This window comes from Trichechus manatus, unplaced genomic scaffold (assembly GCF_000243295.1).
Source record: "Trichechus manatus latirostris isolate Lorelei unplaced genomic scaffold, TriManLat1.0 scaffold00078, whole genome shotgun sequence".
NCBI lineage: Eukaryota > Metazoa > Chordata > Mammalia > Sirenia > Trichechidae > Trichechus > Trichechus manatus.
The window spans coordinates 12298107-12313876 of NW_004444014.1; the positions used below are offsets into that span (position 1 = coordinate 12298107).

Here is a 15770-nt window from a genome sequence, read left to right on the forward strand (position 1 = left end):
TTTTTTTTTTTTTTTTGGTACTGTCTTTGTCTGGTTTTGGTATCAGTAATACTAGCTTTATAAAATGAATGGGAAGTGTTCCCTCGTCTATTTTCTGGATGATATTGTGTAGAATTGTTAATTCTTTAAATATTTGATAGAATTCTCCAGTAAAACCATCTGGACATGGATATTTCTTTTTTGGAGTTTGTAAATTGCACATTCAATTTCCTTAATAGTTACAGGGTTATTTAAATTATTTGTTTTATATCAGGTGAGTTGTGGTAGTTTGTGGTTTTTGAGGAAGTAATCCATTTGTTTAGGTTGTTAAATTTGAAGGTGTGGAATTGTTCATAGTATTCCCTTATTATCCTTTTGCTGTCTGCAGGGGCTATAGTGATAGTCCTTGTTTTATTCCTGATATTGATAATTTGTGTCTTCTCACTTTTTCTTTATCATTCTTGCTAGAAGTTTGTCAATTGTATTGCTCTTCTTAAAGAATCAGCTCTTAGTTTGAGATCTCTCTTTTTCTGTTTTCATTTTAATTGATTTCTGCTCTTTTATTATTTCCTTTCTCCTACTTGCTTAGGTATCTTCTGTTCTTTTTGTAGAGTTTCGAGGTGGGAACTAGATTATTGATTTGTGATTTTTTTTTTCCTTTTTTCTGATGTATGCATTTAGTGTTATAAATTTCTTTCTCATCCCTGCTTTAGTTGTGTCCCACAAATTTTTATTCCTAAGTATTTTATTCTAATAGATGCTGTTTAAATCAAATTGTTTCTTAATCTCCTTTTCAGATTTCTCATTGCTGGTGTATAGGAGTCCTTGTGGTGCAGTGGTTAAGAGCCCAGCTGCTATCCAAAAGGTTGGCAGTTTGAATCCACTAGCCACTCCTTGGAAAACCCTATAGGGCAGTTCTACTCTGTCCTTGAGGTCGTTATAAGTCCTAACCGACTCAACAGCAATGGGTTTGGGTTTTTTTTTTTTTTTTTTTTTTATTTTGGTGTGTAGAAACCTAACTGATTTTTGTGTGTTGGCCTTGTATCCTGCAACGTTACTAAATTCCTCTATTAGTTCTAGAAGCTTTATAGTGGATTCTTTGAGATTTTTTATATACAGGATCATGTCATCTCCGAGTAGAGATAGTTTTACCTCTTCCTTTTTGGTTTAGAAACCTTTTGTTTCTTTTTCTTGCTTTACTGCTCAGGCTGGCACTTCCAATACAGTGTTGAATAGGAGTGGTGAGAATGGGTATCCTTGTCTTGTTCCTTCTGTTTTCAAGGGGAAAGTTCTCATTTTTTTTCCATTGAGTGTAATGTTAGCTGTTGGTTTTTCATAAATGATCTTGATCATATTGAAGAACTTCCCCTTTTATTTCTATCTTGTTGAGAGTTTTTATCAAGAAAGGGTGTTGGATTTTATCAAATGCCTTTTCTGCATCAGTTGAGATGATCATGTTGTTCTTTTCCTTTGTTCTATTAATGTGATCAGAAGGGACCAGTCCCTGGAGAAGGACATCATGCTTGGTAAAGTAGAGGGTCACTGAAAAAGAGGAATACCCTCAACATCATGGATTGACACAGTGGCTGCAATACTGGGCTCAAAGCATAACAAAGATTGTGAAGGTGGCTCAGGACTGGGTAGTGTTTTGTTATGTTGTACATAGGGTTGCTATGAGTTGGAACCAACTTGATGGTACCTAACAAACAACAACATTAATGTGATATATTGCATTGATTGATTTCCTAATGTTGAACCGTCTTTGCATTCCTGGCATAACTCTCTGTTGCTCGTGGTGTATAATTCTTCTAATATGCTGTTGAATTCTGTTCGCTAGTATTTTGTTGAGAGTTTTGGCATGTACATTCATAGGTATGTTGGTCTTTAATTTTATTGTGGTGTCTCTCTCTGGCTTTGGTACCAGGGTAGTGCTGGCTTCATGGAAAGAATTAGGGAGTATTCTTTCCTTTACTATTTGGAAGAGTTTGAACAAGATTGGTGTCAGTTCTTCTCTAAATGTTTGGTAGACTACTCCAGTGTCCCACAAATTTTTGGTATTTATATCTGCAGTATATTTTTATATGAAGCATTTTTATAATGGTTGCTTTAAAATCTTTGTCAGGTAATTCTAACATCTCTGTCTTCTTGGTGTTGGCATCTATTGATTGTTTTTTCATTCAGTTTGAGATCTTTGTAGTTCTTGGTATGGTGAGTGATTTTCGAGTAATGCATCTATTATGAGACTCTGGATTTTATGTCATCCTTCAGTTTTAGCTGGATTTCTCTGACACTGCTTTGTCAGGTTTAGGGGTTGTTGCTTTTTTACTGCCAGGAAGAGGTAGAAATACGTATTTTCCCCTCGGCCTCTCTTAATAATCCGATCTCCTTTGACACACCACGTTTGTTACTGCTGGTGGGAAAGGGAGTTCCGACTCCCCACTAGGTTCCACTACACCAAAGGTGGGATGTGTGTGGCCCCATTACTGCTGGACGATGGTGAAAATCTTTGACTGTCCACTAGGCCTCCTCTGACACCACCCCAGTGGAAGTGCCTTCTTAACTACTGGGTAGGGTTGGACATCTAAGCTCCCTACTTACCTTCTTTGACACCACACAGGTGGAATACTGGGCTCCTCATTACAGTCTTGTGAGGATGGAAGTCTAGACTCCCGTTTAGCCTTTGCTGGTGTGGGTGGAGGTGGGGCCACAGTTTTTGCTGGAGTAGAGTGGTTATAGTCTAAAAGTCTTGCTAGGCTTCCGTTTTCCTGGTCTTTGAGCTAGAGAGAGCAGGCTTTTGTTGGACTTTTTTTTTTTTTTGGTCCCTGTTGGAGTTTTTGGGTTGCTGGCTTTTTCAGTGTCAAATCCTACTATATATGATGTAGAAAGAAAACCCAGGGAACTTATCCCTCTGTTGTTCTTTGGGTCCTGAGTCCCTAGTTGGTTGTGTTCTTCTCTCTTCTTATGTTTGTTTCATATGTAATGTCCAGGGTTTGTACTCGTACTTAGCAGGAGGAGTAGAGAAAAGTCTGTCTGTTCTGTCTTCCAGAAGCAGAAGTCCCCTACAAATTGATCTTTATATTGGAATCAGGACACATTATTTAGAACTCTTAGACTAGTGTTTTCTACCAGTATTTTCTTGGTCTTGATGTGATAGGGGACTTTCTGGTTAACATATTGTGGTAGTATTTTAACAAGTTTATTTTAATCTAACTGCTAAACACTAATTTTTACTTTTTTATTGGTTTAAAATAGTTGTTAGAAAATTATAACAGTACAATAGTATATAAAATTACAAAGTAAAAATCTTTTGCAAAGCAGTTGTCCCCAAATTAATCTATAAATTCAGAGCAATCCAAAAGGAATTTGTTTTTACTAGAAATTGATGGACTAATACTGAAGATCATTGGGAAAAGTAAATGTGGAAGGAGAGCCAAGATGATTTTGAAAGGAAAACAGTAATGGAGAGAGTGTGCCATTTTGGTATCCGGGCATACTATAAAAGCATTGTAATTATAACAGTATGATGTTGGTGCAGGAATAGTAATATATGAATGAATCAGAATAGAGATTTGGAAGACCCATTTTATATGAGCATATGGTAAATCAGGCACTTTAAGTCCATGGGAGAGGGATGTAATATTAACAAATGATTCTTAGATTCTTCTATAGGATGGGGTAGTACTGCCCCATAGAGTTTCGAAGGCTATAATTTTTACAGGAGTAGACGGCCACATCTTTCTCCCACAGAGCAGCTAGTGGGTTCGAACCACCGACCTTTTGGTTAGCAGCAGAGCGCTTAACCATTGTTCCACCAGAACTCCTTTCTTGGATTCTTACCTAAAAACATATAAAAAGTTAATTGAATTAAAGCTGTAAACATTGAAAAAAATCAACAATAAAATAAGCAAGCAGAAAAAATATATATATTTGTAATTATTTCTAGCCTTGGATTTTTATGGAAGGACTTTCTAAAGTAGATATAGGCCAGAAGTCATGTAGGAAATAGATTTGGCAACATAAAATTATAAAATTTCTGAACGCAGAAACTAGCATCAAATTTCAGTTTTAAACAACAGACTTGGAGATATTTGCAGTATCTAGTATAGGAATAAGCTAAAATCTGTAATTTATAAAGTGATTTTATGAATTAATAAGAAAAAGACACTTCAGTAGAAAAACAGATAAAATGATGTGAACAGGCAATTCATGGAAGGAGGAAAAATAAATGAGAAGGAACCAGCCTCACTAGTATATAGGGAATTGCAAATAAAAACTCCATCGTTTTACTCTCAAAAACTTGGCGAAAATTATAAATATTAATAGTACTAAGTGTTGGTTAATAAGGAGCCCTGGTGGTGCAGTGGTTAAGCACTCAACTGCTGACATCAAGATCGGTGGTTCAAACCCACCAGCTGTTCCACAGGAGAAAGATGTGGCAGTCTGCTTCTAGAGATTTACGGCCTTGGAAACCCCACAGGGTCGCTAAGTGTCGGAATTGACTTCAACAGCAATGGGTTTGATTTTTGGAGTGTTGCCTAATAATGTAGGAAAATGAACATTTTCATGTGGTGGGGATTCAAATTGGTCCAGCCTTTTTGGAAGGCAGCTTTGACAATGACAAAATTTAAACCGCAGGCGAGAGAAATGAAGTCCTGATACACACTGCAACATGGATGAACCTTGAAAACATAATGCTGAGTGACGTTAAAAAACAAACAAACAAACCAAATCCGTTGCCTTCGAGTTGATTCCGACTCATGGTGACCCTGTAGGACAGAGTAGAACTGCCCCGTAGGGTTTCCAAGTAGCGCCAGGTGTATTCAAACTGCCGACCTTTTGGTTAGCAACTGTAACTCTTAACCACTACACCACCAGGGTTTCTGAGTGACATTAGTCACAAAAGGACAAATATTGTATGATCTCACTCATGAAATATCTGGAATAGGCAAATGTATAGAGACCAAAGTTTACTAGTGGTTACCAGGGTCAGGAAGGAGGGGAAAAGGGGGAGTCATTGTTTAGGAAGCATTGAGTTTTCTGTTTTGGGGGATGGAAAAATTGGCAGCGGTTATTGGCGATGATTGCACATGATTAAGTAATTGGTGTCACTAAAGTGTACACCTGAAAAAAATGTTAATTTGTCAAGTATTGTGTTACATATAGTTTTACAACAGCAAAAAATTTTAACTGCATGCTTTTTAACCCATTGCCTCTGCTTCTCGGAATCTATCCTGTGGAAATACTTGCTCAGGCTTACAAAGATAAAAAATACTAAAGATTTTAAATAACCTATATCTCATGTGCCTAAGTAGCTGTTAAAAGGAATGAAGCTGTTGAAAGGAGTTTGGTAAAAGATACTTAATTGGCAAATGTTTTGTTACATATATTTTTACTAAAACAAAACAAAAAGTTGGTAACAGATCTTGCATATGTAAAGTGTGAAGAAAGCTATTTGTGAAATTTATGTGGTATGATTTCATTTATGAAACAAATTTTATGTATGTATATCTGTATATATGTGTATAGGTATAAAATGTTTGCAGGCGGTCTTGAAAGGATACACATACCAAATTATTAACTTATATCTATGAAAAAACCCTTCTGTAGAACTGCCCAATAATCTTTACAGGAGTAGACTGCCACATCTTTCTGCCACGGAGCGGCTGGTGGGTTGAAACTGCCAACCTTTTGGGTAGCAGCTGGGCGCTTAACCACTGTGCCACCAGTGCTCCTTGTATCTATGAAGGGAGTCTTCACTGTTTATATACTCTCAACTTTAGATTTCTTAATTAACTTTTTATGATGAGTTTTACAGTTTATTTACAAAAGTAAAGGTAACAAGATACTGAACTTCTGTGAACCCATCACCTAACTTCAGCATTATTAGCATCATGCCTTTCTTGTTCCATCTGTCCCTGGTATCTGTCTAGATTTCTTATCAAGCTTTGAAATAGGAGAAACCATGGATACATGCAGCCGTAGGACAGAGTCAATTCGAGGTCAGCACTTCCCAGAACACTTTTCAGCATGTAGGCTCAAGTTAATCATTTACGTAAATCATGTGTTTCCTCTTTATGACTTAATTCTTTGTTTGTAACCCAAAGTCCCTCTGTCGCCCTACCCATAATTTTTTTCTTAATCCTTCCCGAAAGTAGAACTATCTATTGTTTGCGGTATGTGTTCGTTTGTGTGTGTAACTTAATACTATGTCTTAGACATCTTTCTATATCAGTACATAAAGCTCTATCTCATTCTTTGAACAGCTGCAGAGTATTGGATTGTATAGATGTACCATGAGTAATATAGTCACTCTTTCTTGATGCTCTTATGAACATCCTTAGTGGATTTCTTTGTGCATTTATGAGAGTGAATCCATAAGATGAATTTCTAGAAATACAATCGCAGGGTCAAGAGGTATTTACACTTAACGTTTTTGATAGATATTGCCAAATTATTTTTCTAAGAGGTTGTGCCAATTTATGTTTTCATTACCAGTGTCTAAAGTATCTAGAGGTGGTGATCGCACCTTACCAGCTTTAGTGTCAGACTTTCATCTTGATCAGTCTAATAAGTGGAAAATGGTTTTTGATTTTCATTGTTAGTGTTTGTATTTCCTATTTGTATTTGAACTTCTTACGTCATATTCCAAAAAAACCAAAACCAAACTCGTTGCTGTCAAGGTGATTCTGATTCATAGCTACCTTATAGGACAGAGTAGAACTGCCCCATAGGGTTTCCAAGGCTGTAATCTTTACAGAAGCAGACTGCCACATCTTTCTTCCACGGAGAGGCTGGTAGGTTTGAACTGGCAAACCTTTCGGTTAGCTCCTGAGCCCTTAACCACTGCGCCACCAGTGCTCCTTTTCTGTTTATATTACTTCCCCATTTTTCGATAGGTTATTGATGTGTAAGAACTCTAGAATGGAGATGGGAAAGTATTTTTTGAACTCAATACATCGGCAATAGCAAGAGTAACTAGATCTGTAAGAAACTTTGTCTTTCATAATCTGAATTTCATTATCTGAACAGTGTAATTATGCATATGTTCCCATAGTTGAGAGTGTGGGTGAGACTAATGACCAGAAGCTAAGTTAATGAAATAAGCAATTAAAGGTGCAATTCCAGGCTAAAATTTATTTATTCAGTAAATACTGAACAAATTATGAATGAACTGCTGGGCTTGATTCCATAGATTGGTAGATGAGACTGGCAATTCTTGCTCTCTTAGAACTCAGTTTTTTGGGAAGCACTACATTAAACAAAGATAGTTATACTTGGGATAAGTGCTCCATAGGAAAACTATGAGGTGCTATGAGAGCATATCAGGGCTCTCTAACCTATGTGGATTAGGTGGTCAGGGAAAACTAGAGAAATCCATTTAAGCGAGGTCTGAAGACCAAGTAGGAGTTGGAGAAGTTGGAAGGGTAGTAGTGTTGGGTGTGAAGAGGGAGTAGTGTAGAGGGCAGAGACGGATCTTGTAGGGCCTTATTGTTCATATTAAGGATTTTAAATGTAATCTGCACAACAGTAGAAAATCTTTGAAGGTTTTTAAGCAAGGAACGACAGGATCAACCTCTCTTGGGTAGTTTGAAGTGGAAACTTGAACTTTTCCAAGGAGTGGGCTGCCAAAAGTCTGAGGCATCTTGCCGCGGTAGAGAAATACACCTACTCTAACCATTTTTCATCCACCTCAGCTATTGAGAAGCAACCAGCTGTGTCTGAATGAACGCTTTGTCCTATGCAGGACAGATTGAATTCCATTTAAAGAATCATCTGTTGATTATGTACTTTCTGTGGCATAGAAAATTACTAAGTTAAGGCAGTTTCTGTCTTCCAACTACCTGCCCACCCACTTAAACATATCCTCTTCCCCACAGTGCCACAGGCAGAAGGAAAAATCTTGAAGCTGTTAGAATCCATAGGGTTTGGAGACAGACCGTTTCAGAGAACACACTCTCAGGATACATGCACATTTACACAGTACAGAACTTTCTTTTTTGTGTTAGAAAATTATCGTTTCCACTAAAAACATTTTAAATTTCAATTTGTTGCCCTGTAGCTTGTTATAAATTCTTAGGTATAAAGTTATCTCTAATGGTTAAGGGACTGAGTCAGATCCACTTTCATGCATTCCTGAATTAAGAGAATGAGCGTTTAGTTGGGAGAGGATCTTCTAAGTTGGAGGTAGGGGTGCTTTGGTGGGGGGGGTGATTGCTGTAGTGGGACTTCAGGAAGCATGTGGAAACCAAGGGATTTGGAGATATGGATTCTAGAAGGTGAAAGAAACATTCAGAGTTTTTCTTTGGAGGAAATGCTATACAGCTAACTCCTTGTTTTTAGGAGTGATGACTGGGGATTATTATGGAAAATATTTAACATTACTAACATTAAAAAAAAAAATTTCTTAAAATGGAAGCGGTAGAGGTGATATTTGGGAAAACCTGGAGATTACCCAGAAAGCTTGGACCAGGGTCTTTTTAATGAACTGTTCTAGTATGTTGAGGATTATGTAGAAAACCTTTGTTCAATTCTCAGTTGAGTTTCACTCACTTCTGTAGCAGTATTCTAATTAAGCTATAACATGAAAGTCTTTCTTCCACTTGAAATCAAGCAGCGTCTCAGGTTCATTCTGAATAACAAGAATAACAAGTACTGAAAAGAGCTATATAACTATAGAAGGTACAGTAAATTATTTTTTTGTTATTTGCTTCCTGTTAGAGTGCAACAAATGAGAAATTCCAATTTGTCAAACAGGAATTTACTATAAAGTGAATACAAAAACTTCTTCTCTCTTACGTAAATGCCACCTCCCTAAAAAGCTAAGGAATTCTTCCAAAAAAACCTCCAAAACCTGTTGCCGATGAGTCGATTTCGACTCATAGCGACTCTACAGGACAGACTAAAACTGCCCTATAGGGTTTCCAAGGAGTGGCTGGTGGATTAGAACTGTTGGCCTTCAAGTTAGCAGCCGAACTCTTAACCACTACACCACCAGGGCTCCAATTGTTAGAGGTGATTAAATGTGGGAAATTAAAGATAAAGTTCCCCTTAACACAACTTTAGTTCTGAATGCTTTGTTTCTGATTGAAATATTCTTAACTACTCAGTCTTTCCAGCATTCTTAATTCAGCTGAAGGTGTCCTTCCCCTGCCTCTAAAACCTCAGTACTTCTCTTTTTACTTACAGAATGAAGCTTAAACTTGTGTTAGCCTGATATTTAAGGTCCTCCCTCCTCTCCATTACTTGCTCATACATTATCAACATTGCACTCATTAGCTCACGCACTGGGGTTCTACCTGGAATGTTCTTTTCACCAATGTTTCATTACATATTTACACTTATGGCTTAAAAAGACTTTTATGAATTTGACTGAGAGTCTTGTTTTATTCCTAATGCAGTGTCTGTGAGCATAGTAGATGATAAATAATTTTCTGTTGAGTGAATGAATGGCATCAGATCTTAACAGTCATTTGTAATTATCCTTTGGTTAACTGCACTTATATTTCCACCCAATTAAATTAAACTTGAGAGAACATAATTAAATTACACTTAAAATTTGAGGGCTTAATATGCACTTACTGCAAAAGCAGGGTCTGTAGCACCTCATTCTAGTGTGTAGTGATTCAGTTTACAAAGGAAATAAATGATTGACCAACAGTTGTTAATAAATCTTGAATAGATTTTTGTTTCAAGATAGCGGCTTTTCTCCTGATTTCCTGCTGTAATACCTGAGGTAATGTTCATTCCCGGCATTGGTGTGTGTGTGTATGCATGAGTGTGTGTATATATATATTTGTGTATTCAATTTTTTGCTGCTTCTTTCCATGCAGAAGGCTCCCTTGGAGAAAAGGTTTTTATGTTTATAGATAGCACAGTGTTTTAGCTATTTGTTGTATTAGCATTGTTGTCCACTGTAATTTTAAATTTCAGTGCTTTATAGAAGCATGGGTGATTAATTTAGATTATGATATTTTGTATCTTACCAAAACGAGTAGGCATGTGGTTTGTACACTGTAAGAAAATAAGTAGTACGCCTACCATCTTCTGATTATAAGCAAGTGAAACTAGGTGGCATTTCTTTAATCCTTTCACTGGCTGTTTGTTTCATATTATTTGTCCAATAATCCAGACTCTGATTTCCTTTTGAAGCCTGGTAATTGAACTGTTTGTGAGATTGTGTAATTGTTTCTTACTTGTGTAATGAACTGAACTTTATTACTGTGCCTTTTTTAGTAATACTGTATTCTCATATATTAGCCAGCCATATTGTGTGTGTGTGTGTGTGTGTGTGTGTGTGTGTGTGTACGTACGTACGTACCCGTTTATATGCAGGGTCCCACAACAAGGGGCTATAGTTACTACCCAGAAGGAGCTTAAATTTAGTTCAGGGAGATGAGGTGTAAGAAAATGGTGCCTCATAATTTTAAGTGTTGAGTGGTGCTTGTTTGGCTTATGCTTATTAGTATAAATATAGCAATATGCACACATAACAGACATACAAATTTTTACTTAATGGATTCTTTGGAAAAAAAGAGAACTAATGTTTTTGGTGATGTGGCCTATCATGTCAGTTTGCGTGGAGCTTGCAAACTCTTGATTAAATAGGAAAGATTATTTTTGGTCTGTGCCCAGCATGGTCACTGGCAGATAGATAGGTAGCTGCTGATGAGTTGATTCTGGCTCATGGTAACCTTATGTACAACATATCAAAATGTTACCCGGTCCTGTATCATCCTTATGATTGCTGGTATGTTCTAGTCCATAGTTGTGGATATTGTGCCAGTCCATTTCACTGAGGATCTCCCTCGCCTTTGCTGGCCCTCTCCTTCACCAAACATGATGTCCTTCTCCTGTGATTGATCCCTCCTGATGATGTGTCCAAAGCAAGCAAGTAAGACGATGTTGTGATCCATAGGGGTTTCACTGGCTAATTTTCGGAAGTAGATCACCAGGCCTTTCTTTCTAAACTGTCTTAGTCAATAAGCTCTGATAAATCCTGTCCACCATGGGTGACCCTGCTGATATTCTAAATACCAGTGGCATAGCTTCTAGCATTACAGTAACACGCGAGCCTTCACAGTACAAGAAACTGACAGACAAGTAGTGATCCTAGCACATAACAAACATTAAATAAATGTTTTTTAAATTGAATAGAAAATCCTCAACAATGGAACCAATAAACATCATGATGAATGAAGAAAAAGTAAAGATGTCACTTTGATGACTAAGATGTGCCTTACCTAAGCTGTGGTCTTTTAATCACCTTATTGCAAGCAAAAGTTGGACAGTGAAAAAGGAAGACAGAAAAAGAATTGATGCATTCAAATTGTGGTGTTAGCAAAGAATATTGAATAAACCATGGACTGCAAGAAGAATGAACAAATCAGTCTTAGAAGAAATACAGGCAGAATGCTCATTAGAAATGAGGATGGTGAGACTTCGACTCATTTACTTGGAACATCATCATGAAAGAAATTATGTTGGGTAATATAGGGGATCAGCAAAAACAAGAGAAACCCTCAGTGAGATGGATTGACACAATAGCCAAAACAATGAACTCAAACATCAGCAATCGTGAAGATGGTGCAGGACCAGGAATGTTTCATTCTGTTAACACATAACGTCACCATGAGTCAGAACCAACTTTACAGCAACTTACAACAATAACAAATTTAATGGAAGGTTTGGAAAGTAGGTGTCTTAGGAAGGGACCTCATGAAGAACAGAAACATGAGAATTGACTAGGTCAGAGCCATTGCTTAGCCCTATAGTCTGTTGCCAATAGATGTATTTCTTTAAGGAATGATGAAATGGTTTGTTTGCCATCTCTGTTAAATTTGTATACTTCTTTCAATAACACTTTGTGGCTTTGTCATTCTAAAAATTATCAAAATTCATTTAAAATCACTTTTGTGATTTTCTTCTGGTGTTGCCTATTGTGATTAACTCATTGTCATCAAGTTGATTCCGACTCATAGTGACCCTACAGGACAAAGTAGAACTGCCCCATAGGGTTGCCAAGGATGTAATCTTTAAGGATGCAGACTGCCACATCTTTCTCCAGCAGAACAGTGGGTGGGTTTGAACCGCAGACCTTTTGGTTAGCAGCCAAGTGCTTTAACCACTGCACCATCAGGGCTCATTCTATTGAGATTAGTTCCAGTAATTTATTATTTGCTCTGTGTAAAGGTTTACGTAGTTTTAAATGGAAGTAAATTTTTTTTTCCCTGATAATTTGAGAAACATTATGATAAATGAAGAAGAAATCATCATGATTTCTAGTTATTTCTCACATTTCAGCCTGGGTTCCACAAAAAAGAAAAGGAAAATAATATCTTAGTATTTGGACCCCTTCCTGGTACAGGGTTTGTCCTTTGGAATATATTAAGAAACATATTTCAAAATCTTACAAATTTTTACAAAAACAATTTTTGTTTTAGAAGTGATTCAGAATTATTTTTGAGATTAGTAGCAATCCACGAATTTAACATTTTAAAAATGTTATCGTTTATGCAATAAATATTTGCCATGCTAAGAGTGTAAATGTTAGGGACACCAAATGGGCAATGTTTATGTTTTTTTCCCCCAAAAAAATGTAATTCCAAGGGGATTCTCTTTTGTACTCTTTCGTTGTTTCACAATAACTTAATAATTGATTTTGAATCAACGTGAGCGTGAAAACAAATTCTAAATTCAGTCTGGGCTTTAGGGTACCATCTTAACAGCATGACCCGTCACCATCTTATTTTAAGTGACTATATTTCATATAATTTGTAATGATTTTAATAAAATTTTAGTATATGTAGAGTCACAGAGCTATATGTGTACCCAAACGTGGCTTTCAGTATATAAAACTATTAGTTTGGGAATGGTGATAAAACTAGGAATCAAGGATGTTACATAGTTTGGGTGACTTAGTGAAACTGCCAAGGAGACAGAAAGATCTGTTGCTGACCTACTCTTCCTTCTTTGGCTCTTTTTTTTCCTCACATGATCAGTCTGCAGAAATCAGAGAGTAGTCATCCTGGTGAGTGTAGGAGCAGCAGCTTGATAAGTTTGGTAGTAAAATGGGTAGCTAGAATTGAACATGATATATAAAGTTAGTAGTTATCATTCTCAAACTGCATAATTCAGGTATTGAGAAAGTTTGTCCAAGTTAAGTGAGGATATTTTAAGTAGATTTTTAATTTTTTTGTTTTTCAGCCAAACCAAACAGGAAGCTTACTTTTCTCTACCTAGCCAATGATGTCATTCAGAACAGCAAAAGGAAAGGGCCGGAGTTTACAAAAGATTTTGCACCAGTTATAGTGGAGGCTTTTAAGCATGTGTCAAGGTATGATAATTGTTTTGGGTACTAGGTAATCTGTTTTAAATGCACAATATGTCCTTTTGCTAACATTTGCTTTAAGCCATTAAGGTAAAAAACAGAATGTATTTCTCTGAGGCTTTCATTTGAAAAGACCTACATATAAATTGCATTTGTAAATGTGTTCAGTGCTTTCTGTGAAGAAAAAAAAAATTGAACTGTTGATAATCTGGGCGTTTGGAGTACTTGAATTACAGCTTTCCTTTAAGAGAAAAAAGGTACTTGCCTTATCAGAATGAACTTCATTAAAAATGAATGAAGGCATTGCATTGAAAATTTGCATACTTAAAAGCTGTCAGTCTTCCAACCAGTATCTCTGGATAAACTTAATACCACTTTCCTCATATTGCTTTTAATGATTTAAGATTTTTCGGTTTGTGGGTATTTGACATAACATTTTAAAATATTTTGGAAGTATATATTTATTTAAAATAATCATAAACCTGTTAAAATTTTTTGCTACAGAAAATTCTGAGTATTAGAAGCCTCTATACTTTGACTTATATCCTTTTAAAATGCTTATTTCCAAAAGTTATATGCAAATATTTGGTAGATGACTGAATAAATACTAAAATGAGGTAGACTATTAAATCAATCTAAATTATAGAATTCAATAGTAAATGATGATGATATGTGTTGAATGATATAAGAATGAAAATTTACTCACTATATGCCCTGAAGTTTTAGTCACAGGAGATGTTTTTTAAGAAAAATTAGAGTGTGAAGTATTGGTGTATGTTATTCTCTTAAGTAAGCATTATTTATCCTTCAGTGTAGATATTGTCTTTTGCCATCTTTTCAGAATTTGATGTTTCTTTAGAGTTTCATCCTAGGCCCTTTTCTGGTCTTGTTCTTTACTTACCCACTTGGTGTTTTTTTTTTTTTTTTTTAATTGTACTTCAGGTGAAGGCTTACAGAACAAATAGTTTATCATGAAACAGTAGTACACATGTTGTTTTATGACATTGGTTAACAACCCCACAACATATCAACCCTCTAACTTCTCAACCTTTTTTTTTTTTTGGTGAAAATACACATAGCCAGAGATACACCATTTCAAAAATTTCTACATGTACAGTTCAGTGACATTGACTACGCTTTTCCAGTTGTGCTTACAGAAGGCTTACAGAACAAAATAGTTTCTCGTTTAACAGTTACTACAAATGTTGCCCTATGACAATGGTTAACAATCTCACAACACATCAACAATATCCTTACTCAACCTTGGGTTCCCTATCACCAGCTTCCTTGTCCCCTTCTGCCTTCTGGCCCTTGTCACTGGACTCCTGTACCTCGTTAGTCTCATTTTGTTTTACGGGGCTGTCCACTCCCAGGCTGAACCGTGACCCTTGGAGGTAACTTCACCACTGAGCTAAAAGGGTGTCTGGGGGCCATACTCTCGAGGTTTCTCCAGTCTCCTTTAGGCCAGTAAATCTGGTCTTTTTTTTGTGAGTTAGAATTATGCAGTACATCCTTCTCCAGCTCTGTCCAGAACCCTCTGTTGTGATCCTGGTCAGAACAGTCAGTGGTGGGACCACTTGGTGATTTTGAACACTGCATGTATTTAGTTATTCTCTACACCCTAATGACCGACCATTTTACGCTCCAGTCTAGATGTCTTTTCTGTGCTGCTTCAGATTTGTATATCTAATCGCCTATTGCTATTTCTATTTGAATGCTCCCCAGACAGCTCAAACTCAATCTGATACTGAAATCATTATGTCCTTTCTCCCTGTCATACTTGCTGTTCCTCTAGGTTTTGTTCTCTGTGAATGGCCACACTTCTGTATCTCGATGCCCAGGCAAGAAATTAGATGTCATCCCCCTTACTCTTCTCTTTCACTCCTTATCCCATATGGTACATGTTCCCTTGGTGCCTTGGATTTCTTTCTATACCAGTTACCATAATGTCCTTTCTGTATAATTGTAGTAGCCTCCAACTGGGCTTTCTGCATCCAGTGTTATTTAATCCATTTAGAAAATGGTAGTCAAGAGTTGAAGAGCTGACCATAATACCTTTGAGTGGCTCTCATTGCCCTAGAAGTCAAGTCGAAAGTCCTGAGCAAGACTTAAATGTTCCTTCATGGCCCTGCCTACCTTTGCAGACTCGTGTCTCACATTTCTTACATACACAGTCCATAGTGTACAGTTTAAGTTAACTGAACCCCTGTTAGTTCTTCCTGTCTTAAGGCTTTTATATATGTTACCTCTCCCTAGAATTCAATAAATATTTATTCAGCGCCTACTGTGTCCTAAGCCCTGAGGATACAGTACTGAACAAGACAAAGTTCTGTTCTTATGGAGCTTACATTTCAGTGAAGAGCAAAGGTAATAAATAACTAGATAGTCAAGTGAATTATAATGTCAGCTGGCAAGTGCTATGAAGAAATTTAAAGCAGGGAAGTAACTGGAGGGTATGAGGATG

The 15770-nt window shown here is 36.7% G+C and overlaps 1 protein-coding gene across 3 annotated transcripts in view; it reads left to right on the forward strand.

Annotated features, from left to right (window-relative positions):
* RPRD1A (regulation of nuclear pre-mRNA domain containing 1A) overlaps positions 1–15770 on the forward strand; it is a 74315-nt gene that overhangs the window by 22237 nt on the left and 36308 nt on the right. For 2 of the 3 annotated variants that reach the window (XM_004380913.3, XM_023735442.1), the window contains exon 2: positions 13183–13312. In XM_004380913.3, the coding sequence (XP_004380970.1) occupies positions 13183–13312 (130 nt within the window). Of the gene's footprint in view, positions 1–10670; positions 10871–13182; positions 13313–15770 lie in introns of those variants that run through there. The other variant, XM_023735443.1, reaches the window with a different exon arrangement.